This window comes from Apis florea, unplaced genomic scaffold (assembly GCF_048593485.1).
Source record: "Apis florea isolate Af1SG1 unplaced genomic scaffold, ASM4859348v1 contig_3496_pilon, whole genome shotgun sequence".
Lineage (NCBI taxonomy): Eukaryota > Metazoa > Arthropoda > Insecta > Hymenoptera > Apidae > Apis > Apis florea.
The window spans coordinates 5,959,932-5,987,695 of NW_028256773.1; the positions used below are offsets into that span (position 1 = coordinate 5,959,932).

At 38.0% G+C, this 27,764-nt stretch overlaps 1 protein-coding gene across 40 annotated transcripts in view; it reads left to right on the forward strand.

The window, feature by feature from the left end:
* The window catches only part of LOC100869770 (CUGBP Elav-like family member 1-A), a 479,952-nt gene that overhangs the window by 118,686 nt on the left and 333,502 nt on the right, over positions 1-27,764 (forward strand). For 4 of the 40 annotated variants that reach the window (XM_086913405.1, XM_086913390.1, XM_031920355.2 and 1 more), the window contains exon 1: positions 14,615-14,944. The exons of 27 other annotated variants lie outside the window; for them this stretch is intronic. Coding sequence is in view for 12 of the 13 variants with exons in the window: in XM_086913390.1 (XP_086769516.1) it covers positions 14,853-14,944 (92 nt within the window). In the remaining variant the exon portion in view is untranslated. Of the gene's footprint in view, positions 1-14,578; positions 14,945-27,764 lie in introns of those variants that run through there. 9 more of the 40 variants (XM_031920357.2, XM_031920354.2, XM_031920358.2 and 6 more) reach the window with 5 other exon arrangements.

A 27,764-nucleotide genomic window follows, 5' to 3' on the forward strand; every position in this document is an offset into this window, starting at 1 on the left:
TAAATATTCTTCGTATCGGTAGAATCAAAGCGTGTATGTATATATCTTCAGTGATACGTAGCTCTGAATATTTTTCATTTTGATATTTTTCGTTTCGATCGAGGAAGAAGATGCTAATCGATATCTATATATGGTATATAGATATATCACTCGTGGCTGGACGGATATCAGTCGAGACACCCTGTATATAAACGACCACTTACACAGGGAACCAAATTAGCTCTGAATATTTTCCATCACATTGAAGATCGATAATAATCAATCGTGACACTTAAGGTTAATAGCTCTAAATATTTTTCATTTTAATGTCAAGTCAAGACACTCTATATATAGATAATCATTTACAGGAAACGTACGATATAGCACAAATATTTTTGATATCGTCTCAATTAAAAATAATCGATCAAGACACTTCATACATAAATATAGCCATTTAAATTGAAATTGCTTTGCTCTAAATATTTTTTCCACCATTATCGCGTTAAAAAATCAAACGATCGATGCTAATCAACGCTTAAAGTCAGTGGCGCAGCTCTAAGTATTTTTTCTATCGCCATAATGGAAAAAAGTAGTAGTACAAATAACCAATACTAATCGAAACCTATATATATAGATAAACGATGACCATTTACTTCGATTCGTCACCGTTGTCACGATGAATAAAAAGATAATCAGAAATTGGCCAAGATATCCTATATATAAATTTTGTATACAATATTTTTTCATATTACTTTTCATATTACCAAATAACGGCAATATTCAAATTGGACATAGTTAATGTCCCATCCTGTAAAGATGACTATTTACTTTGATTCGTTATTGATGATCGTCGTCGCGATGAATAAAAAGATAATCAGATATTGGCCAAGACACCCTATATATAAATTTTTTATACAACATTTTTTCGTTATTCACAATGAAAAGAAAGATGATCAGATATTGGTGGTAAAGACCCTATATATAGATGACCTTGAAATCTTCTCTATGCCTTCACCCACGAAAAAAATTATATTGCATCACAATACGATGCCCCACCCTATATACGATTTATATTCGATTCATTCACGATTTCACAATGAAAGTCGTCACAATGAAAAGAAAGATGATCAGATATTGGCCAAGACACCCTATATATAAACTTCGTACACAATATTTTTTTCGTTATTCGCAATAAAAAAAGAAATGATCAAATATTGATTTAGACACCACATATATAAATTTCATACACAACATTTTTTTCACAATAAGAAGAAAGATGATCAAATATTGGTTGAGACACCATATATATAAGTTTCGTACACAACATTTTTTTCACAATAAGAAGAAAGATGATCAAATATTGGTTGAGACACCATATATATAAGTTTCGTACACAACATTTTTTTCACAATAAGAAGAAAGATGATCAAATATTGGTTGAGACACCATATATATAAGTTTCGTACACAACATTTTTTTCACAATAAGAAGAAAGATGATCAAATATTGGTTGAGACACCATATATATAAGTTTCGTACACAACATTTTTTTCACAATAAGAAGAAAGATGATCAGATATTGGTCAAGACACCATATATATAAGTTTCGTACACAACATTTTTTTCACAATAAGAAGAAAGATGATCAAATATTGGTTGAGACACCATATATATAAGTTTCATACACAATATTTTTTTCACAATAAGAAGAAAGATGATCAGATATTGGTCAAGACACCCTATATATAAGCTTCGTACACAATATTTTTTTCATTATTCACAATGAGAAGAAAGATGATCGGATGATGAGGACACCCTATATACACAGATGACCACTTACAGGGAACATGGCCGATGACATAGCGCGCGCGCGCGCGGTCACAGTAGTCACTCCATCGTGCATGCATGAGACACGATATGAATTGCAAATTGGCGTAGGATGGTGGGGGTGGGCGGCGGTGGTGTACCGGTGGTGGTAATATCGGGGATGGTCGTGGAATTGGTGGGCGAACGAGCAGTAGTTTGTTGGACCGTGGTCCCATCTCGCGACTCGCGACCCTTGCGCTCTCAAATTCAATGAAATAACTCGCGATATATCACGCGGCGAATTATCGAGGGCGGCGGGAAAATTACAACGCGGTTGCTCTTACCGCCCCGTTGTTAAATTGAACGCCAATTGAATATTTGTCGTAACGGAGCCCACTTCTCGAACGATTTCTCTCTTGTTAACTAACACAATGTCACAAAATTTACCTTACCTATGCTCTGCTTCATTCTTCCTTCCAACGTGACTCCTATCCTTCTGACCGTAAACGAACGATATAGAAATAAATGGATGGATGGATCCGTTAATGCTGAACAATCGAATCCAAGTATTCGAGAACACAACGTTATTTTTTTAAACGCCAGTTTCTCCATTCCGAAAAACCGAATCGAAGAGGAATATTTCGATATCTCAAATTTGTCCATTTAACCAAGGAGAGTGATAGTGGTAGTGGTAGTACAGGATTCTCTCTCAACAAGAGCTCTCTCTCTCTCTTTCTCTGCTAGCTGGGAGAAACGTCTGAAACGTTCCCTCGGCATTTCGGTTGGCCGGCTCGTTTCCTTCCTGCATCTCGTCTTACACTTATCCATCCCCCAACCCCAGGATCCATTTCCGCAGAGTTTTACTGGCTCGTGAGAGAAAACCTCGAGGAGAGAGGAGGCTGATTCTCCTTCCTTTCTACAAGATAGAAGGAATCCACGAAACCATTGGTTGAAAAGAATCGGCGAGCGGGGACCGTTTATTGTGCATGTCCAGGGACTAATTTTCCGACCGAATGCCAGATATTTCGAAGCCAGCGGCCAATCTTTGTACGGGGAAACATTTGGCAAATGCATCGCGGCCACGATGGCCGGAACCGAACGTGAAACGAGAATTTTGGTCACAAAGACGAATCTCTCTCTCTCTCTCTCTCTCTTGATCCTATTCAGCCTTAGAGTTCGTCGTTTAAAGGGTTTCGTTCATTTCGCGTTTAATTGGAAGGGGTTGGAAGGGCGTTTTCTTCGTGTTAATTGAACGGAGCAATAACGAGTGATAATTTTGAAAGAGCGAAAGATGAATTTATAATCGTCGTTGGGTGATGTTAGATCGATAAATAACGAAAAAAACGAAGCGAAGAAATTCACCGAAAATCAATCGGTGCAGTATGAACGTATATTGCCAGAATTAGAAACGTTGTAGTGGAAAAAATTTTTTTTAATAAAAGTGGAAATATTTTTTTTTACTTCAAAGAAAGGACGGAACGGATTCGAAAAGTGATAATTTTTATTGGCCCACCCGGTATCGGAGAAAAATTCGAATTTGCATGTCAGAAGTGTCTCGAATGATGAATGATACATAATAAAACGCATGATAAAAATGCACTTTTTTATTATTTATAATCATTCATATCGTCGAATACCAACCAACCGTTGTATATTATATTATATTCGCGAGTGAATGTGCGGTATAAATTTCTTCGGAGAAAGTATTTCAATCCACATCCCATCCCCCTCTCCTTTCTTTCTCTGGCGCGATAAAATATGAACGTGATTATTTCGCGATAAAAAAAAAAAAAAAAAAAAAGAAAGAAAGAAAGAAGAAAAATATCCTTTGTGTTCGAACCACAAATTTGAAGTGGAGGATAAAACGCGGAAAGAACCACCCCGGCCAGGATTGTATTGATTCAACCATTCGTAACGAAAGGTAGCTCTTCTTGATGTATCTGCCCGATCGATAATCGTAATATAGCACCATGTCAAAAATAAACTGGCTACTAAATGGGTCGTTTCTTTAATTGCTAGTGACGTCACAGGTGACCTCTCCCTTCACCAACCCTTCATTGCACTATTTCACATTGCTCGTAACATCTCATCTCACTTTGAATAGAAATATCTTGTAATACACGCATATATTCCTTTTCAAAAGGAAAAGAAAATAGAATGGGATAAACGTTCGTTTTTCCTTTCACGTTTTTCTCTTCCTTGATAGAAAGATTTTGTAAAAATCGATTCAGCGCGTTTTTTTTTAAAAAATTCCCTTCACCTTTTATCGCGCTTGTTCAAAACAGAAAGAGAGAGAGAGAGAAAGAGAGAGGAGGACAGCAGTCCGAGGGGGATCTCGTTACGAAGATTTATCGGTGTCGGGGCGTTTGCATCGAAGTTCGTGTAAGCGGTAATTACGATTAGAAAAGGAGCAGTGGAGGTGGGCCACCACCTCGAATAAATCATCCCTCTCTTCTGCTTCCCAAAACGCATACACGCGTCTACATATCGATCGATCGATCGATCGATGCCCCGCGAAACTGGCATAATTACACCGGGAATACACGATGAAGATGTCCAAAGAGAATTATGAGTTCGACTGTCCGCATGCAGATCATCGTTTCAATTTACATTTTCGAGAGCGAGCGAGCGAGAGAGAGTGGCCGTATATCTTGCGCTCCCTTTCCGTTTAAGATTCGAGCTGGCCAACTGTGGCCATAATCCAGAGGGGTGGGGAGCACGAGTGTCGTCCTCGTTCGCCTTCGAATCGAGACGCCGGAAGAATGGAAAAATTATTGCCCCTCCGATAACGCACGATAACGCGGCGATGGTTATTGCAGGGGGAAGGGTGGGTGGACGGGATGAATGGAGTCCGCTTTTCACGGACTCTGGCCGGCCAAAGTGGTCGATACTCGAACCAGCGCGCGCGTGTGTTGTGTCGTGTGCAAGGAAGGCGCACTTCTGTAATTGGGCCATGCTCGGTTGTTGGTTAAATTATACAACGAGGCACGGTTATACTTTTATGGCCAGACCTTCCCCTCCCCTTTCACGGGGAAAATGAACTTGCGCTCCACGAACGAGCGAGATTGGCCGAGCATCTTTTTTATTGGGATTTCGTGTAAATTGTACGTGTGCGTTGAAAGGAATTATTGCTCTGTTGCTATATAGGGATAATGATTTGTAATCGAGAAAATGTCTGGAGTTTGAAATGATTGATTTCGATTGAATCGGATTATTACGACGATTTTTCCAAATATTTTACATAGCCGTCTGTCACTTCGATACGAGCGATTTCAATAGAATGGACGATTTGATTAAATCTGGAGGGGGCGATCAATGAAAATATCCTAGGATTTACGAAATTATTTACGATGGAATTATTAATTTCGAGTAGTGGAATGGCTTTATACGTATGTACATAGGGAATAATTAAGCGTTTTAATGTACCTAAAATGCATGAATAATAATTTTAATCGAAATAGGAATATCTATCGATAATTCACGCGATGTGTGTATATATATCTGTTGTCAAAAAATATTTCACGCGATTTTATCACATTAATATTTATTAAACGTTACGAATAATTCTCAAGACTCTGCTATAAATCCGTATTGTAAACATTACGCATTCGCATCGTAATTTTCGATTGCCGCATCATTAAATTGTTTTTCTTTCCCGCCGATACGATAAATTTTGTATTGTACACCCCATTTTTCGTCGCTTCGAAATTTATTATTTACCTTCGTTCGATACCTTTTTGCTCTGTTAATACGCATCGTCTAACCCCGAAATTAATTGCAGGTATCACGCGCAAGGATCTCTCGTTATAAACCATTTACCGGTAATATCGTTTATAAATGATCAATTTCAACAAATGCAAACGTTCCCCTGCAAATAATTAAACGTAGCTTTTGACGTAACTTAACATTCATCCGTATTTACATTCGCCAGGCTGATAATCGAATTAAAAATGTATATTTACTTCTATCCCCTCCCCCCCCCCCCCCGGTATATTCGTCCCATCTTCTGAAATCCCATCGATCGACGTATATATAAATCGCATATGCAAACACGTAAAATTCAGACACTTTTACGATCGTATTGCCGAATTAAGATACCGTATATTGGAGTTATCGAGTATCTTTTTCTGAAAGCGTAGCATCGATATTAAATTTTTCTTTCCCAATAAACACCGTCGAGGCAACTCGAATTACGTAAACGCATTTACTCTGACGATCTTTCTCGACAGAGGAAAGGGTTAATTCCATTTCTACGCATTGAAATTTATACGTGCAATTGTCGACAATGAAAAAAAAAAAAAAAAGAAAAAGAAGAAGAAAGAAATCTCTGGAAATCTCGATGCGTCTGGTCTGAAATTCGCGTCAGGTTCGTTCCGCTAATTTTTTTCCACTCGCTCGGTTGATCGTTACACGAACGAAGGGTAGGAACGAAGGAAGAAGAGCGTTGTGGAGGTCGAGAACGAGAACGAGAACGTTGGAGGATGGGTTAACCGAGCGGTCTCTTACGACTTAGATTAGCCGTAAAATTGGACACCTTCGGGAAGACGAATCTTCGGTGTCCGGTTTCGGACGGCCCCCCCCTCGCCCGAATATATCACTCGGCCCGCCAGGGTCGAACGAATTACGTAGCGCACGGTAATGGTAAAAATGAATTACCCTGACGAAATCGAATCGCCTTGTCTCGACTGTGAATCCACTACTGCGTGAGAAAGTGTGCGGTTTAAATTCTTCTTCCCTTTCGAAATCTCGAACTTTGAAAAATTTGCATAATTCCGTTTCCGCGTCAAACAACGTGTCGTTTAACGGATTCTTTATCTCGGAATATAAATATCGAAATACACACATATATATATATATCATTGAATTCGACAAATTCAATCTCCTTTTGCAATTTTGATTTGTCAGCTTCAATTCAAACTCTTCTGGAAATTGTCAAAGTTTCGACGCTTTCTTATAAATAAATACCACGAAACATTGGTAATAACGACACACGATTTGGAACGAAGTTTGGTGGATAACCAACTAGCGACACTCGTGTGAAAAAACGAAACTACTTTCCTTTATCTAATATATATATATATATATTATTGAACAGTCGAATTCGACAAGTTCAATCTCCTTTTGCAATTTTGATTGGTCAACTTCAACCGGTTTTCTGGAAATTGTCGAAACTTTCGACGTAATAAAATGGCCTTTCATCTTTGTTATCGCGAAAAACACACTTTCTTATAAATAACGTCGGTAATAACGACACACGATTTGGAACGAAGTTGGGTGGATAACCAACTAGCGACACTCGTGTGAAAACAACGAAACTACTTTCCTTTACCCAATATATATGTAATAAATAATTTTCTAATTGATGGTCAGGGAGCGATGTCGAACATCCGCGAAAGGTATTCAAAGGGGGCGTGCATCGGATGGGTGACCTTATCTCCGTTATATGGGCGGATTGTGCCCTTGTAGATTATCACCGGTACCACGCCACTTGACGCCATTACGGTATAGCGTTCCTCCCTCTTCCTTCATTTGTCCCTTCGCCTCTGTTACTCTCCTCGCTGGAGATAAAACATTGGAGAGAGAGGAGTAGTGTGGCTGATGGTAGTAGACCTGCATCAAAGTATATCGCCACGATATGCCCTGTCGGCCGTTTCTTGATCATGGATAATCGTTTCGAAACTTCGAAACATCGAATGGCAAATTTTTCTACCATTAATCCCTTCCCGTATTATCACGAGTCTGACTCGTGAGGATTTCGGTCCAAATATGAATAGCATGAATGAGACTGGTGGAATGAATTTTTTTAATCGAGATTTAATTCTTACCAGTACGAGAAGATCAAGATTCTTGTAATCTACGTTGCAAGGTGGCCTATCGTTTGGGCCCGGATTTCGTCGAGCTAATAAATGGTACGAAATTCGATGGTTGGATTCTAGCATCGAGTGTAATAGTCGTTAAAAAAAAACTTTGATCAGAGACAAGGATTAGTTGGAGAAAGATTCGTTGAAATTTCCAAAATTAAATTGTTAAAACGGGAAAAACTTGTCAAAAGTTTCAAAGAAACTCGAAATCGCGCGCGCGAGACGATTCCAAAGTTTGAAGACTCGGCGAACCTCGAAACCTTCGCGTCCCGATCTCCTAGATGTTCTAGGATCTTGCAGATCCTTTTCACGCATCGGGGGATCCCGGCGCACAGGTCTGGAAGGCTGCACAACCCCGAGACAAGGGGCAAAGATTTCTCTGTTTCGGTTGACGGATGACGTGCACGCAAGTGGCGCGAGGAGAGCGGTTGCGAAGAGGAGAGCGGGGGCGAGAGAAAAGGGAGGGCACAGGGTGGATTGGTACGAAGTTAGCTGGTTAACTCGACGAAACAACGGTAGCAAGTTAGCGCGAGAAGTTGGCGTCAGTTCGCACCACCGCGTCGTGAACCCTCCTCACTGTGGGGGGGAGGGCCCTAACTATTTCATTGTTTCATAATTGAAGCATTTGCGGTCTCACCGTTATGCATATATCTATTAGAGGGGCTGAAGCGTGAAAACGTGGCGCTGCTGGCGCTGAAACTTGCTTCGTTATTGAACCAGAACCAGGAGAGGAATCGTCTTAGAGGAATCTCTAAGGGGGCCTCTGTTGCCACCAGGATGACCGAGAGAGAGAGAGAGAGATTGCCATTTGCATTCGTAACCGATGATGTGTTAAGGATGTGCACTCCACGATTCGAGGAGGAGAGCTTTATAACATCGTCGAAGCTTTATAAATTAACATAGATATATCTGATTTTTTTTTTTTTTTTTTTTTTGCCAACTTGACCAACTTTCATCTTGGCGAGATATTTTCGAATAACACGTTTTTTTAAATTATTTATTTATTTTTTCCGTCGTTAAATTATTCGAACGGAACCAAATGAAGATTAATCACGCATCGGTAGGTGCATCTGGGTGGTGGATATATCTCCTGCCCTCTCGCAATGTCATCAACGACACGACAACGAATTTTTCCACTTGGTTACAGGTCGAACGACAATAATAATAAAGTGGTGAACCAACGAATTGGCCAGAGTGACACGATCGCTCGATTTATGGAAATCGGTTTAACGGTAGTCGTCCGTATATCTCGTATTAACGTAATACCTATTCCCAACAGCCGGATTTGCATTTCGTTTCGCCCGTCCCGCTCAATTAAAATATATTCCGGTATTTGTGTTCCATCTGAACGATTGTCACGGGGCGAAAAGCAGGCGAAAGTCTCGAAATCGGTTCGGTTCGGTTCGGTCCGATTCGGCTCGGTTCGGTCCGATTCGGTTCGGTTCGGTCTGATTCGGTTCGGTTCGGTTCGAATTCGTTCGGCGCGCAACGTTAGAATCGTCAGAGAGGATAACGTTGATTATCTTTACCTCGAGATTGATGCTCAGCCGCCATTCGAAAACCAGTTACACAGAGTTCAAAACGGATTCTGAGTTTTCCAGACACGTATTCGTTTCTACGATCCGTACATTCGAAGAATCACTATTGGAATTGCGACGAAATTCAAACCGTAGTAGGAACGTTCAACTTGTTCCTTATTATAGAATTTGTTTGACACACTTTGTTAAAATGGACTCGAAACGTGGTTTCGCCTTCTTTTAATCGTCAATTTTATCTTCGTGACAAAATTCTAACCGTTATAAAAAAAAACATCCCTCCAATCTGTAAAACCATCGAGATATAAAATAACCGATACCTGTGCAAATCCATCCATCGATGTTGTAAAATTAGCGCAGCCGTGTGCACGTGTGTGTGCGTACGTGTGTGTTTACGACGTTGCACAGGGAACGGGGGGATGTGGTGGTATTATTGGTCGAGTACCGTGCCTGAGATACGTAATCACCGTCGTGCACCTGACTGGACTCGGTGGAATAATTTTGCGGCGAAGATCATCTCGGTAATATAGATCCGGGGAGAGCACGCTCGCCTGGCTCGATGGTTTCGCACGATCGTTTCGCCACGCGTAAACAAAGGTTAAAGATTCAACGTCGTGAAACAACGCGTCGACGCGGAACGGGCGAATATTAGAATCGGTACGTTTCGAGGGAAAATTCTAAACGCGAAAATATACGAAGAGATTCCTTCTTTTTCGATATTTCATTTTCTCCCTCTTTCTGGAAATATTATTTTCAATCTATTTGCACCGATCGACGATCTTTTGATAAGTTTCCGTTCGATTCAGTTCGAATAACTTATTCCCGTGATATTGTGGATGTGGAATGGAATATGAAGAAGAAAATGGCGGTTTGTTTCGAATCGTCGTCGAGATTTTCGCGATGCAATAATTATTATTATTATTATTGTCGAAAGGAAGATGGTGAGAACAGTATTATTTAACGCGAGAATAATTTTTTCTTTCGTATTTCGCTATCGTTGTTCTCGTATTATTCGATGATTTTGCTAGCTACACTCGAAACTTGCTGATAACACTTTTAAACTTTCGTACATTTTTATTCTCAACTTGTTCGGATGTATAGCATTCCCCTGGGTATGTAGCAACCTCCGACTCTTAGAAAACTTTGATAATTAATTAATTAATTATTTCCTCTCCTTTTGTTCTTCCCTTCTTTCTTTCTTTCGTTATTATTGATAACGCGCTTAGCGACCAGCACACGCTTGTTAAAAAAATAAATTATTACTATTAAAAATTAACGTCCGAAATAATATTCATCCTTCCCCCCCAAAAAAATCCTCTTCTTCGAATCCTCTCCAATTAATCCTCTTTCATTTTTTCTTCTTTTAAATCTCTCCAATATTAAGAATAAAAAAAGAAAAAAGACAACATTATCCATCCGACATGAAATAAAATATCCCAAATACTTTTTTCCCCCCATCATAATATCATAAAGATAAACACGCATTTGTGTTTAAAAATTTTGCAATTATCGAAAAAAACAAAAGCGTCACGCGCGTTGATGGAACAAAGCACCGCCCGACTCACATCTTGTTCCACACGATCCCCTCATTTCCCATAGAAATCGCGAAACCACCTGTATGACGTTTCCATGGAACGGAACGATTGTTTAAGCGAAATGGTGGAATTAATAGCCGCGTAGGAAAGGTTGGCTCGATTTATCTATTAGAGGATTCAATAACGGCGCAAACGTGGATGGCCAATTGTACGTACGGTAGAATGGCGCAATTTTCGGCCGCTATAAACGTTGGAGAGACCGTATTCCGACTTCTAAGGTTCATCCATTCGCAACGGTTTAATATCGGTTGCTCTCGAGATATCGTTCCCCGCATTTCGAGGGGATTAATCATTGATTCAATTATTTCCAATTTTCCCGAGTCTCCCAATTAAAACGGTTATTTTCTTCTCCCGTCACCTCGTTAATTCGTGTGTGTGTGTGTATATATATATATCGCGGTTCAACGCGTATATTCGATAATTGTTCCGATAAATACTTGACTGGTTGTATGGTTGACGCGTATGATAAATTTGTACAGGCATAATTTAGTTGGAAAAGTAGAGAGAAATATTTTTTTAGATAACTCGATCTGCGTATAAAAGAAATTACAAGTGCATTGATCAAAATATCATCGAAACGAGAGGTTGGATTAAAAAGAAATATAAACTTTTATAATTTAGTTGAGAAATATTTTTTTAGATAAATCGATCTGCACATGGAAAGAACAATAATTAAAAAATATGTGTAAGATTGAATAAAGAAAATTGTGAGTGTTATAATCAAAATATCATGATCATCGAAACAAAGAAGAGGAAAACAAAGAGAAAGGGAAAATTATCTCAGTATCTTTTATAATTTAGTTGAAAAATACAGAGAAATATTTTTTTAGATAAATCGAATAAAAAAAATTGCATGTGTATTAATCAAAATATCGTAATAATCGGAACAAAAGATTCTCGACGGGTTAAAAAGAAAAATTATCTTTTATAATTTAGTTGAGAAATACAGAGAAATATTTTTTTAGATAAATCGATCTGTGTTGAAAAAGTACAACAATTGGTTTCTGTAACATTGAATAAAGAAAATTGCAAGTATGTTAATCAAAATATCGTCATAATCGTCGAAACAAGAGGTTGGATTAAAAAAAAAATATGAACGAATAGAGAGGAAATATTATCAATATTTTTTATAATCTAAAAATTGAAAAATATACAGAAATATTTTTTTAGATAAATCGATCCGCGAATAAAAAAAATTGCAAGTGTATTAATCAAAATATCATAATCATCGAAACAAGAGATTTTCGGTGGATTAAAAACAAAAAAATATGAACGAATAGAGAGGAAAAATTATCAGTATCTTATACAATTTAAAAATATATAATATATAATTTAAAAAAATATAATATAATTGAAAAATACGGAGAAATATTTTTTTAGATAAATCGATCTACGTGGAATGGAAATTACAATAATTAATTTCTATAAGCTTGAATAAAGAAAATTGCAAAATATCATCGAAACAAAAGATTTTCGATGGGTTAAAAAGAAAAATTATCTTTTATAATTTAGTTGAAAAGAGTGGAAAAGTACAGAGAAAAATATAAATATAAATATATTATATAGAGAACAGATAGGGAAGAAAAATTATCAATATCCTTTATCATTTAGGATTCACGATCTTGTCGGGGATCTTTATTTTCCTTTTCATTTTGATCATAGCGTGTTAATCATCAAGCCACGTTGAGCCATTTATTAAGTCCCGATGCATTATTGCCGTGGCATTAGCGGGTGACTAGAAACGAGGAAGATTAATTAATCGTCTAGGAAACAGGTCGAACGGCAGCAGGACATGATACACAGAGCGACCGCAGCGGGGAATCGTTAGCGCATAATCCTAAACTATTCTCAATAGCTGGAACTTGCAGTATGCTGAACCGAGGTGGTGTTATAAAGGGGCGTGCATTAGCGAATTAACATTTCCAGGCAATTGCTTCGCGCGGAATTCCTTTTTAATAATCGTCGTTTCGATTATTAGAAAAAAATAAGTGAACGTTTGTTGGAGGGTAATTGGATCATTCCTTTCTTGACACAACTTTCTTTGCCCCTGCATTCTTTCACACTTCCTCTTCCTTTTCTCTTCTTTCGCTTGGATTTATCTTTCTTATTCTTATTAGAGCCATCCATAATAAGCGAGTGAATCGAAAATTGTGCAATTCCCACAACACCTTCCATCTTCATTAGCAAACGCATCCCCCGGTCGGCGGGCATTCGAGGCAGCACCTGCCATATTTGCATATTTTCATTCGAGCATTTCTAACAGCGATGAATATATAAAATATTCATTGTGTGTCCCCGTTTTTCGATATTATCGATATTTTTGATCGATTTGATCCGAGATACTTTTAATATACGTAACACTACTGTGTTGTAACTCGCGGGAATATTCAAGTTTGTTGGAAAAGAAAATTTGCATGTAAAGCGAGGGTTTAGCATATTCTTAACTGGCAAATTAAGCAAGGCTTTGCGGCGGAATTTTATCCTCAAAAAATAGTGGGAGAGGGGAAGGGCGAACTAAAGAAATATGTAGATTTAGGCGGGAGGGAATTTAATTAAAATGTAAGGGGAAATTACGAGATGTCGATAAAATATATTTATTAGTAGACGGTTATTGGATGATATTTAAATAAATAATTGGTATTACAACCAATTTTGCCCGATATCCGTATATTTTTCAGGTAAAATGGATGAAATCGAAATTGTTCAAATTTTAAACATAAATCCGGAAAAATTCACAAACTGTTCCCCTATACTAAGAATTAATCGATCCCCCCGGTACACGCGCATCGATTCTCGACTCGCCACTCCACTTTAATCCCGCTAAACTGGCCCAGAAACAACGACTGCACCAAGAAATTAATTCCCCAAATAGCCGTTCTCCTCTCTCTCCCCCCCTCCCCTCCCCTCTCCCTTCCCCCTCCCCTCCCCCCACTGCCTCGTGGCAGGACACCACCGTGATCGAAGATACACAGAACGACCGCAACGCGGGATCGTTAGTGTAAAATCCTAAACTATCTTCAATAACCGGAGCCATACTCGCGGCCGTACGAAAGCAAAGTGGTGGTATACGAGTATGGAAGCGACGCATTAGTGAATTAGCGTTTCCTGCCGTTGCAATCAAGGTAATGCGCCGCCACGAGGCACGTGCTTGCTACGAGCTTGCTCTATCTCTATCTCTCTCTTTCTCTCTCCCTCCCTCCCCCCTTCGACGATTCTCTCGTTGGCGCGCTCGAATAACGCTCCGCCTTCCGCCTTTCTGTATACACTGTGTATCCCGAGACAATTAATAATTCAAGACGTTGGAAGGATTGAACCGGGGCGTTTAACGGGGAACCGAGACCCTTCCACCGATTCTCGATTGCTTATCCCGGATTAATAAGTGACTTCGGATATGCCGGGATACATCCCCTAATTGCCGATCACCGACAGGTAACGGATGAACAGATCTCGATTTCGAAACCGCGTTGGCTCGTATCGGAGTGGGAACAACGTGTGCCGGAAGAATTGGGGAGGGGGGGGGAGGGATGGAGGGAAGCGGAGAAGTTAATTAAAACGATACGAAGGAATATGCGGTATTTCCTTTAATGAGAGATAATCGAATATCGATGTTTCCAAGTAGAAGATCGAATGCTGAAAGCCACGAAATTCTTACGATCTTTAATTTTTCGAAAGGCGTTTCGAAGTGGCCGCCTATTCTTAAGAGGCATTGTGGAGTTTTAAAATTGTTCGAAGAGAGATATCGATGTGATATATTTTTAATGATAAAATTTTATAAATATATAAGGATAATTCCTTTTCTAGATGTGATTGAAAATGACAAATGTATTTATAAGCGTGTTAAATATTTTCTTGAGAATTTCTTTGGAAGAGGATGTTAAGAATCGTAAGACGGTGAAACGAGACGATGTGTAATTATTTGAAAGGTAAGCGAACTCCCGCAACGAGTGTTCTGTAGCAATCGTATGCGCGCGCAACCGCGACTAACTTCAAGCAGTTGTCACTTCGAAGATGTGTAACGGTGACCACGTTTGGACGTTTTCGTGATTCGTAGGGAAAATTCTTAGTGTTTTCTTAAAATGTTTTGTGAAGTGTTGCTATTTATCGTTTCGTTTAGTGTTTGTGCACCTAACCAGATGTTGATTCAACGGGAACAACGTGGAATATTAAGGTACGATTGATATTCTTATCCAACTTTTTTTTTACGTCTTACGTCTTTTTACATCGTGTTCGTAAAGGTTAGATTTCTAGCTTTCGCCACGTATTTATTGGCAACGTTGTTATATTCGTTGTTTCTTATTTGATTCCTTAATTAATCTATTCTACGATTAATTAGCACAATCATAAGTGATGAGGGAAAAAAATCATATTTTACATGTTGTTGATAAAACCGAATACATATATTCCATTCGATAGAATGAAAGAGAAGAAAGAAAAAAAGAGAGAGATTCGTTTCACGTTGCGCACAACCGGACACTGATTGAATTTCGCGTTTGTCAAAGTGCACAATGTATGAGGTTTTTTTTCCTTTTTTTTTTTTTTTTTTTTTTTTTCACTTGAAAAACTTTAAACGTTCTAGAATTCAAATCGTTTTCAGAAATCCGTGGTTCAATCAACAAAACGTTTATAAACGTCGAAGCCGTAAAACTTTACGGATCACGAACTTTTCGCGGCGTTGATCTCTTTCATTGCATCGCGTCCAATATGTGTACTTTCAATTTCTGAAAATTCTCCGTTATTATTTTTTGAATCGTACGTATATATAAATGTAATCATTATAAAAATCGAAAAATAATTTTTCCATACGAAAGTCTCGTATGGAAAATTAAGATTATTTCGTTATCTTCGAATAAAATAGAAATAAAATAGATGAAAATAATTTTATTCTTCTAAATAAATTATTTAAAAAAAAAAACTTTCCGCTATTTCTAAAAGCAAATTAATATTTCTGACACAATTGATCGCAATCACAATCGAACAGTATTACTTTCACCGTGATCATCGAATCACGTATCAAATTATCAAACGAGTCATCGAAAAAAAAGAAGAAAAAAAAAAAAAAATCTCATCGACAAACTTGACAAGAGTTTTTCTCTCTCGACAAATCCATCAATTATCGCGAAAACTCCAATTTCAAATAATTCCATTATATCCTAAAACCCTTCGGACCGGAAAAAAAGTCCAAAAATCGATCGCGTATATAAATTTTCGACGGAACAACGATTACGTTTATACAAATTCGCGGCGCCGCTATTCTAATTTCGGATAATAAATTCTCCATTCACTTTTATTTTATTTATCTCCGTTTTTTCCCGAAAATAGCGGAAAGTGAACGTATCAGCGTGACACTCGCGCCGAGTTAGGCGAGAGAGCGACATCCATTATTTCCGATCTCCATTCTCAGCCCTCCCCCGAGCGGTAAGAGTGCTCGAACGCGAATTCATTGTTATCACTTGTCGTTTCCGTAATCACTTTGCGCCCATCTCTCGCCCATCGAGCCGAACACTGTCTGTCCGCGCGACTGAAACGCGTCGAATAATTTCACCGAGTGACGGCCAGTCACGGTTGACGCGGGTCCACCGTTTTCACTGGCAAAGTTGTTTCAATGGCAACCGTTTGTACAGGGTGTTCGTCCCGATTTTTTCACGCGTCTTTCCATCAACCCGACGAATTATGGAACGATTAAGGTTCCATCGAACGATAACGATTTTTCTCGAATTCGTTTCCAGATTTTTTTAACTTCTTTTTATATTATATCGTATTATTTTTTTTTTTTTTGTATTATCAGCTTACAAGCTAGTGAAACTAATTACGCAAAATTGAGAAAAATCTTTCTTTTTCAAGTTGCACTGGATTCTCATTTCTCGTATTATTTAGAATTTTATTGTTGGAAAATTGTTGAAATTTAATACGTAATTTTTCCTTGGTCGAAGAATGAAAATTTTTTAGAAACGCTTCAATCTGTCGAGCCTTGCGTAAAAAACACCCCCTATATATTCCCAAAACGCGTGTGACAAAACTATTTTTCCTCGAAAACGCGAGATCATTGGCGGAGGGATGGAATTGGGTTACTCCAATCACGTTCTACGCATTCCGAATTTTTCTTCCTTTGAGCCAATCGAGCGTTAAAGCGCTCGAAAATGGAAAATGTACAATACCTCTTAACATTAATTCACCTTCCATCGGCCTCGGTGCGAAACAAGATACCGAATCACACAAAAATCGATGAAAAATTGAATTGGTTTAAATTGTTGCTTTTATCGGCATGCAGTTGGTCGTTCATTGTTCGCGGAACGCGTGCTCGGTCTGTTTAAGCTCTCACTTTTCGATGCTTTACCATGAAAAGGGAGGAGGAGGAGGAGGGGGGGAGGGGAAGGGGGGGGGTAAAATTTAGTTGGAATTAAAAGGGCGGAATGGTATGTTTTATGCGTACGAATAAATACGCGCGTTTCGACGGATCGTGTATCTCTCTGTTGTTTATTATCGATCGAAAATTCCGACATACGTTTTGGCAAAGTGGGGGGTCGTAGAGCTCCTTCGAATAGTTTTTCCTCGTTCGGCACGTAGTGAAGTTTCGTTAAACGCGGCTGGCGATTTATGACCGCGATTTGTGAAGAGAATTTGTATTCACGCTCGTACGCGTTATAAATTATTTCCAGTGATTATGCTGCTCTCCAAATGTTGCAGCAACGATCGCGGCAAGGCAAGGCAAGAATCCACAAATTCGAATTCTTGACAGCTGTTCTTCTCGCTGGTGGTCAGCTGTAAATCGTTCAAACCATGTGCTATTCGTTTCTACTTCGACAATTTTGAAAATTATAGGATATATTTCAAGAGTTACTTGTTTCGAAAAGTTAGTTCGCTTGATATTATCGATAAAGATGAATAATCAATATTAAAAGGATAAATTTTGTAATAGATACTGTTTAACGGAAATGTAAATGTAATTTTTAACTCGACGATTAATATATTCAAACGTATACGATTAAATAAATCTCTGAATGAATGCCAGCACAAAACTAGTCATTGCCAAAGAATTTGTTATTTTTCCAAGTTTCTTCATCTGCCCGCCAAAAACTGTCATCACGTTGCAATCGTGAATTACTTTGTTCAACCTATAACTCAAGTTTTGAACGAGTTTCTCGGCTTAAAAATGACACAAAGTTCTCGTTTTGATCGTAAATTCGTTATATTCCTTATTGATTTATCTTAAAACGATTCTCTCTGCATTTCTAGTAAATTTTTGTTAATAACAAGAAGCTCGAAAATTTCCAAATCTCTAAAATTCAGATAGCCAAATTTCCAAAATTCTAAATTTCAATTTCAATTTTAATCTAATGAAATTTTAATCCCTAATGAAACTGATCATCAATCACGGATCCATTAAAATGATTCGAGGATCAGGAAATCTGCATTTCTAGAAAATTTTTAATAACAAGAAACGAAAATTTTGGAATCTCTAAAATAAATTTCAAATTTAATTTTTAATAAAAGTGATCATAAATCACGGATCCATTAAAATGATTTGACAATCTGGAAATCTGCATTCCTAGTAAATTTTTATTAATAACAAGAAACTCGAAAATTGCCAAATTTCTAAAATTGCCAATGAATTATCAATTTTCAAATTTCCAAAATTCTAAATTTTCATCAGGAAATCTGCATTCTTAGTAAATTTTCATTAAATAACAAGAAACGTCAAATTTTCCAAATTTCCAAAATTCACTAAATTCTTACCACTCGCGCACGACAAGTTTCAGTTTCGTTTCCTAATGAAAACGATCATCAGTCACGGATCCATTAAAATAATTCGATGATCAAAAAATCTACATTCCTAATAAATTTTTATCAATAACAAGAAACTCGAAAATTTCCAAATTCTCTCTAAAATTCAAATTCCAAATGAATGGCCAATTTCCCAAATTTTCCAAATTTCCAACATTCTAAATATTGGAAATTCCTACTACTACACGCACAAATTTCAATTTTAATCCCTAATGGAAATAATCATCAGTCACGGATGAATCACGGTTAAAATGGTTCTATGATAAGAAAATCTAGCAAATTCCTAGTAAATTCTAAAATTTTAAATTTTGAAAATTCCTATCACACAAATTTCAATTTTAATTCCTAATAAAAGTGATCATCGATCACGGATCCATTAAAATGATTCGACGATCGGGAAATCTGCATTCCTAATAAATTTTCGTTAAATAACAAGAAACGTCAAATTTTCCAAATTTCCAAAATTCACTAAATTCTTCCCACTCGCGCACGACAAGTTTCAGGTTTCTTCTCCTAATGAAAACGATCATCACGGACCAATCGTTAAAACGATTCGAGGATCACGAGAAGTCAGATCGAGACGGATTTTTATTAAATTTTATCCGATCTCTCGACTCGGTCCCTTTGAGCCCGGAAGAGGGCGGAGAGGTGGGTTGACGCACGAGCGAGGGGGGCGCGGATTTACGAGCCACTAGACGGCCAACGTTCAGACACCAGCGTTTACCAGTGACCGAATCGCTCCTATCTGCGTATACGCGTCGCGGCGCCGGCACAATGGGCAGATTACAGGTCCACCCTGTCCGCTACATCGAGCACGAAGATGGTGGAGGATCCCGTGCGCGGCCGGGATACGTGGTGGAAAAATCACCACCACGTGGATTTCCACTCTTCTATAATCCTCCCGCTCCTTTTTTTTTTCTTCTCTCTTTTTCACCCAACGTGACCCGCAATGGTGGCGGCCGCCACCACCTTCCCGGAGCCAATTTTATCTCTCGAATTCAGCTCGATCGCTTTGCTTTTCGAACTCGATCTCCTCCGTTCCCTGACGGATGTCGGTGGGTGACGCGTGTTCTCGATATCGAACGCGTTATGCGCATTCCAGAACCTTATTTTTATTTTCTTCCCAATAAATCAATTACGCACATTATTTCCCGATCCCATCCTGTTTCACAATTTCCAACCCTTTCGAATTATTCAATCCTGGAGATAAAAGAAATCATTGCCTTCTTCAAGCGGTTCTTCTTTGGATTAAATTATGATTCTTCGGTTGTGCAAAACTGAAAATTGAACGGTCAAGAAATGAAGAAATTGTCCGTTAAAAAATTAACCCTTTCGGCCCTTTCGAGAATTGAAATATCTCTGATAAGGTTCCCAAAGGGGACAGAACGTTATAATTCAAATCGTAATCGAAAAGATTTTATTTCACCAATATGTTATAAAATATTATAAAACTTCAGTTATTGACCGTGCAATAATAAAGTGACTCGAACTTTATTCAACTTTCGAATACGTTCAATGATAATCAGAAATAGAAAAAACAATTTTTGTTTCCGTCAACGCACTCTGCTCACAAAAGAAGAAAATTTAACATTTCCTCTGCCTCCGATTTTCCTTCCTCCTCCCCGTCACGCTCTTGTCGAACACGATCGGATTTATTTACATCTCTGGTGAGAAACGATACACGAAACGAAAGTATCGTACATGCGGCCGTGTTTGCATCGCGTGCTTCTACACACACGTAGCTCGAAGAAGGGGCGAAGACAAGCGATCACGTACCGCTCATAGTCACTCTCCCCGCAGGGGAAGCGTGACTATACGCGAATTCGCAATGCGGAGACGTCGCTGCCCCCCTTCTCTCCTCCACCGATGTATCTGTTATTGGATTTGTTTGAAACTTTTCGAATTCGATCAGCGAATGTGTCTGAACGCGCGCGCGTGTGTACGATTTTTGAACGGTGGACGAGAGAGAGAGGGGGAGGGAGGGGTGTCTCGTCCCCCATCGTTGGAAGCAACGTCGGATCTTCTGAAGATCCGTGTTCGTTCGAAATTTTTCTTCGACGCAAGCGTGATCGAAGATCGGTGTTCGTTGAAGATTGTTTATTATTAGGAATTTTTAGGGAGGAAGGGGTCGAAATTAATTCTATTTCTTATACTCACTTGTACAAGTGGGGGAGAATAATGGAATATTCGGATTTGGGATGCGATTTCGTCGTTGCGCGATCGAAGTTTGCTCGAGGGGTGTGTAAAGAATTAAATCGTAAATTTGAAAATTGAAAATTGTAAATATATTATAAATGAAATATATTTTCGATTTTATATTTATATTAAATTTAAATTTAATAAATTAATTTAATAAAAGTCATCGTAATTTGTTAGTATGATTTTTTATTATTAAATAAAATAACGGATCGGGGAGCAATCTTGTCTTTCTTCGCTTTTGCTTCGAAAATTTACTTCTCTCTTTTATCGAATGCAATTGAATCTCGTTAAAAATTCTCGTTCATGATTTTGTACGCTCGACAACGCAAGTTTTTTTTTTTTCTTTTCTATTTCGAGAAATAAAATGAACTCGCGAATTTTTTTTTTCTTCTTCTTCTTTTCACTTCAACCAATCGTTTTATTTCCTTGCTGTTGTTCGAATAATTCGAGCAACAACAAGCCGTTTATGAACAACGGCTAGATTCATGGAGGGAGGGAGGAAGGGAGGGGAGGTATGGATGGATAACCGGTGGCGGTGTTGTTGCTCATGTAAGCGGCCAATGTTTCCCCTTGTCAGCGATAAAATCGACAGTATATGCAACTGTTGCGGAGCGCGTGTTCGTGTAAACGCTTTTTCTGTAAACACCAACCGCCGCCAACCTGTGATTGTGATCAATGAACCTCCCCCTCTCCACCGATTTCACCTTCCTTTCAGGTGGAATCCAGCCGATAATGGAGCGTGATCAATCTTTGACGCGAAACTCGTTCCATCTAGAAGGAATAAATTTGAATAGATCAGGGGAGTGTTTGTTCGAACGACGATTGTTCGTTAAAAAATTAACCCTTTCGGTCACGAGAAATTGTTCTTTGAATTAAATTATGATTCTTCAATTGTATAAAACTGGAAATTGAATTCGATTAGGAAATGAACGATGATTGTTTCGTTGAAAAATTGTAACCCTTTCGAATTATTTAATCCTGGAGGAAGAAAAGCGGTTTCTCTTTGAATTAAATTATGATTTCTCTGTTCTCCGACTGTGGTCCCCACCAGGAAGGCGGGGTATAAGCAGTACAAGTTGAAAATTCAAGGTATTCGAGAAAAGATTTTATTTCAGCAAAATACACATATTATAAAAGTGAATAAAAGTTATAAAAGTTTAGTTGTTGACTGTATGTAAAATAAATTATCGAAGGCGTATTTTTGATTTTTGTTTTCTCTGTGTTCAAGACACAGAATGTACGAATGTTTCTACATTTCGCACAAAGAAAATTTGGTTTCTTCTTTGGCAACCTATCGTATCAAAGATGATATTTATGATGATTTTTCCAAAATCTATCAGAATTTAGATGCACAAGCATTATTTATCCAGTCCTTACCACTGATGGCTTATGAGGGCTTCTGATGATCGAAAGGGTTAAATAAACGGGCGCGAGAAACATTTTTCTCAATCGCGAAAAAATACGACTCGCAAATATTTACAGGTTCATATTCTTATCGCGATTCGTTTCTCCCGTTGATTTCTTAATTACTCTCCGCCGAAGCCAACCGCAATCTCGGTGAGTTGTTGGCTCGCTTTTCAATGGGGCCGAGTAAAAAAAAAAAAAAAAGGAAAGAGAAAAAGAATCAACGAGCTCCACCTCATTATCGGGATAAGTGACTTTTGTCGTGTCACCGAGCACTTGGTTCGTTCGATATTAAGCGTTAAAGGGGTTAGCCGGGGAATTGCCAGTTTAAAGAGCGTTAAGGAAGAACAGGAAAACTTGTTTGTTAGCGATTTAAATGCCCGTGATTAATGACCGCTTCGTTCATTTTTTTTCTTTTTTTTTATCTGATTTCAATGAACGAAAAATTCGTTGGTAAAAAAAAAAAAAAGAATTATATTGTGTGATCGAGAAGAAGTGGTTAATTAATTCTCTCAATTTTCTGGCGACTAAATTTAAAATCATTTTTATCAAGCCGAAATCTTATCTCTCGAATAATAGAATTTTTCTCGATTAATCATCCTATCTTTGCTTCCTGATGATTTCAGAATTCGAGCTTTGAACCGTTTGTTCCTTCGAATTTGATGGAAAGGAAAAAAGTTGGGAAGTAGAGTAATAAGAGAAAGTAAAAAATTGGATAAAATAATTCCTAAAAGCAAAAAAGGAATTAAAGTTAATCTGGGTTAATTACTGGTTTATTTTAATTATTATATTCCATCTCGCGACGAGAAAGAAGTATTTTTGAGAGATTCTTCGTGATAGCGTTCATGGCATTAATTTATTATTTTGTCTGTTTGATATTTTCGAATAAATTTATTTTAATTAGAAAAATAAAGAGGGATTGTTCCGAGTTGTTTCTATAATGTTATTTTTAAACTTCTTTAACAGAAATTGTTTTACTGTCTGTCCTCGATTCTTTTTTGGCCGAGGAGAAGTGAAATTAAATTCTTCTGCACACAGATTTCTTTATCGCGGAAGCCGTTTTTTTAATTACGACCATGGCTTCGAGGTAGACATTTTTTTTTAATCAACTATTTCCACGGGATGCAATCTTAAATTTTCTTCCCTCTCATCCTTCAGAAATAAAATTTGATTCCACTGGTACTTGTTCCTTTTAAAATTCATCAACAATTTCTAACTCGTCGATAATTTTTTTTCATTCTTTATTCCACTTACGGTGAAATTTTATTCTTCTTCTTTTTTTCTTCTTAGAAATAAAATCGTAATATTCAAAACGTATTTCGCGTTACGATAACTTTCTCAACGTTGAAATAAATATTGGATGGAAATTCTTCCATTCTCAAAGCTACAAATCCAAAACTTTAGATTCGTTCCCACATATACGTTTCACCATAAACTTTCCAAAATCTCTCTCTCTCTCTCTCTGATTTATAATTTTACCATAAGAAAAGTTAGGACCAAGTTAAGAATAGACTTTGGTATAAAATGGCCGTAACTTTCAACGAAGATTCGAATCGATCTTCCAATTAATAGCCATCTTATTATTAATTATCCCTAAACTAATCCCAAACTCTCGAGCCAACATTTTAAGAGAATATCTCGCTTTGATCCCATTCTCGATCTAAACTTCGCGAAAGATTCCCCAAACGAATAATTTTCGATCCAAATCCGGGGATAATTTGCTTCGAAATTGGCGGACGAAAAAATCCCAAATTCAAAGAGAATTCTTGCTCCATCTCCAAATTCATGATATATCCAACTGAGATTCGACTCTTAATTTTTCCTTCTGTCACAAACTATCTGAAAGAAACAAAAAAAAAAAAAAATAATTAGATTCAAACATTTTAGAGCGAACTCTCTTACACTTGATCTCTCCACTTGGAATTCCATCAGTCCACGCTCGAAAATCGAGAAGCAAAGAAACGAAAAAAGATTACCAACGGTTAATCGCGGATCGCGTTAGAAAAGCGTACTCGCGCTTTTTAATCTCGCCGGCTATTTTTATTTCTATTTCTCTCCTTCCTTCCTCCTCTCTTTCTTTCCTTCCTTCCTTCCTTCCTTCCTCCCCGGCCGGATAATGGAAAAGTCGGATTGCGAGGAGCAAACAACACGAGAGGAAGGGGGGAGGAATAGGGTTCAGGACAGGGAAGAACAGGATAAAAACGAAGCTACAATTGAGCAATCTCATGATTGGAGGAGACCTTCCGTGAGAGAGGCTGCATAAGGTCTGCTGTCCCGTTAGATAAATCCGTCCAATCCTCCAAGGAGTCCCGCTCTCGCTGTTTATTCCCCGCTTTCTCTTTGATTTCACGAACGAAAGGAGGGGAGCAGTTGCCTCGAACTTGACCACCACCGATACTCGATTAATATCGTTGTTGTTATCGATCGAGAAGAATTTATTTATTTTTTTTTCTTTTTTTTTTTTCAGCAAAGTGACTCGTGAAGAGCCAATGATTTTTTTTTTATTTGGAATTTTTGGAATATATACAATTTGTTCGATTGGATTCGAGCGAAATTGACGGTGGCTCGATTAGGAACACAAGTGGAGCAAGTGTTCAGTTTATGGGTTTATTATCGAGGGAATGGGAAACGAATGGCATGGTGGATGTGGGGCAAACTTCTGTCTATTTGAATATTCATTATTTCATTAATATAGAAGTATTATAACGAGCTGCTGTACTTCACCTGAAACTACATAATTAATTACCACGTTATTACGCATTTACAATTTGATCCAATTGATATTCTTGCCGGATTTGAATCTTTAAATAAAGATTTAATTAGTCGGATAATACAACGATGCTTCTGTATAATTATTTATCGCTGCGATAGGCGGGGATTAATAATATGAATGAATCTCTTTAGAAATTTAAATTTCAAAAAAATTAAACGAATCGCGTAAATTTTTAAAGGAAGGTTAACGTGTAAAGTTTATAAAAATTACGTTCTCTCGTTGCTTGATTGGTGGTAGGTAACCTTCTCTTCCAATATAAACACGAGTGCAAAGGAATTAAATTTCTCGAAATTTGCCTCTTATCTCATTCTTCTGCTCCCGTTCTTCCATGTTATTTCATATCTCATAACGCTCGTATGACATCTTCTATCTTATCTTATCTAAATCGTTCGTTTTTGTTTCGCGTATTTGAACGCGGAAACGCGACCAGTCGGCGTAATATCGATCCAGCGTAATATTAATCGAGTGTACGTTGCGAATGATTAAATTAATTAGATTTAATCGAATGATTTTGGGGCGATAACAAGTCTCGCTTGGTTAATACCAATTCGTCGATTATTTATTATTTCGATAGTGCGTGGTAAACGGTGATTGGAAATAATTTCGATTAATTTCCATGAATTTTGCCGGTTTGTTCGCGATCAATATTCAATTCAAACTTGTTTTCCAACTTATTGATCCTTTCCCTTATGTTGTATTATCGAGGCGAACAGGGACGGGCAACAGAGACAGACGTAGAATTTCTTTTTTCAATTTTTAATTAAATATTCACGTTTCTAATTAATTTTTTGGATAAATTAATCAGTACGAGCATTTGCACGAATATGAGAATATACGATTTAACATTATTTGAAACAATCTCGAAAGGAGAATGAAAGGAAAATAAATAGCTCGATGATGATCAATCCGATCCGATATTATATATTCGAACAATTTGTCTTGCGGAACGGTAATAACACTTGAATTTTCCAACACACAGGATTTCGAGTAATTTTCCGCCGGTGATCATGACTCTTACGACATTGGCTCCATTCCACGGCAGGGAGGCGGGAGGGGTACAAGTGCCATTCGAATAAAAAAGGCGGCCAGTTATCGGGGACAATTTTCAATGGGCCAGTGGGACGGTGGTGCCGTAATAAAGAGATACAATGAGATTTATCGCCCTCTCGTAAACCGTTTCGAGAGGAGATCTCTTTTTCATCTTGGACTTTTATGGACGCCGAAAAAACGGTTTCGCCAATTTTTCCACGAATTTTCACTTGTTGTCGCTCCACGACGATATGATTAATTCCCCGTAGAAAGAAGGGGAGAAAGGGGTGGCGGGAAAACGTGTCGTTACCCGATTAAAAAGTGGAACGAGGTTATTACAGATACGACGAATGTGGGTGTTCTTCTTCTTTTAATTATACCAATTTTTCTCCGCTTGTTTAAAATGGAAACACATTACATACAACCACCGCTTTGCATCGCGTCTCCCTTCCAATTTTATTATTAAAATTTCCCTCGAATCTTCTCGATTAATTTGGAAAATTAATTTTTCAAAAAAAGATTAAGAATTGAATTAACCAACGCAACCCGTGTGTTAATATTCTCGCACGTGTTCGAAAAAATTCTTTTCGTCCAAATGCCGATATAATATAATGGTCGATCCATCAATATACACACACACACACACACATATATCTTGCCCAAAATCCTGTTCCGCCGTTAATCAGTAATTAATTAGCCATCGTTGGACGAACGCGCTCGTTGCCTAATGTTTTCCCGTGTATGAACGCCGCCCGAAAAATACACGCGCACAATTACACGTATCTCGAATCACCGTGGAATTAGAGCTCGATCCGCCTCGTTTTTCCACCGCGATATCGCGCGAAATGCGTTCAAACGTTATCCCCTCCCCTTCCCTCTGGCGACGAGCAGACCTGCATCAACCCGAATATGCAGTAATACATTAGCAAAGCCCGGCCCAATGGAACGTGCATCTGCATGATCGTCGAACGTTTATTTGGATTTGTAATCACTTACGAAATCCCTCCCCCCCCCCCCTCCCTTGAATGAAACTCATCCCAGGAATTATTGGAGTGGGACGCGACGCCCCATTTCCCCCCCCCCCCCGTCCCATCTTCTTCGCCGATTTTCGATCGATCGAAATCGGTTGCTCGATCGATAAAACAAATTTTTTCGGCTTGTTTATTATCTCGATTCGTCTATTTGGAAAAATTATTAAAAAAATAACGTTTCTTTCTACGAATAAACAGTAAATAAATGATCGATTTAGATCGATTTAGATGTGAAGATAGGTTTCGTGTTTTTACTCGAGCTTGGCAACAATGGAGGAATTTATTAACCGATCGAAATTTACGTTTTCCTAATCGCTAATTGGCCAATTGGCTCGCGCCAATTTTTGCTATAATAAGGACGGGCGGGCGACGAGTGGACGCAGATAGAGCCACGTCGAAATCGCGTTCTCCAATGATGATCATCCACGTTTCTATATACATTTTTCATCGAAAGTTTTCGAAAGCAAGTTTTTCGAATGTTCGAGGTGAAAGTGTTGGGTTGATCGAGTAGTTGGACAATAATGTTAACAATTAGAATGTTGGACAAGCGATCGAGAATGAGTGTCTTATGTATCTATTATAATTAAACGTAGGGGAAGAATAGGAAGAAGGCACTCTAACAACGACGATTATCATTTTGAAATTTATCGTAAGAAAAAATGTAAAATGTAAAAGTTTATTAATTGAATGGAATTTTCTTCTGTAATTTTTACAAATTTTCGAATAGTAAAAAAAAAAAAAAAAAAAAAAGAGTGACTTTTTACATTTCG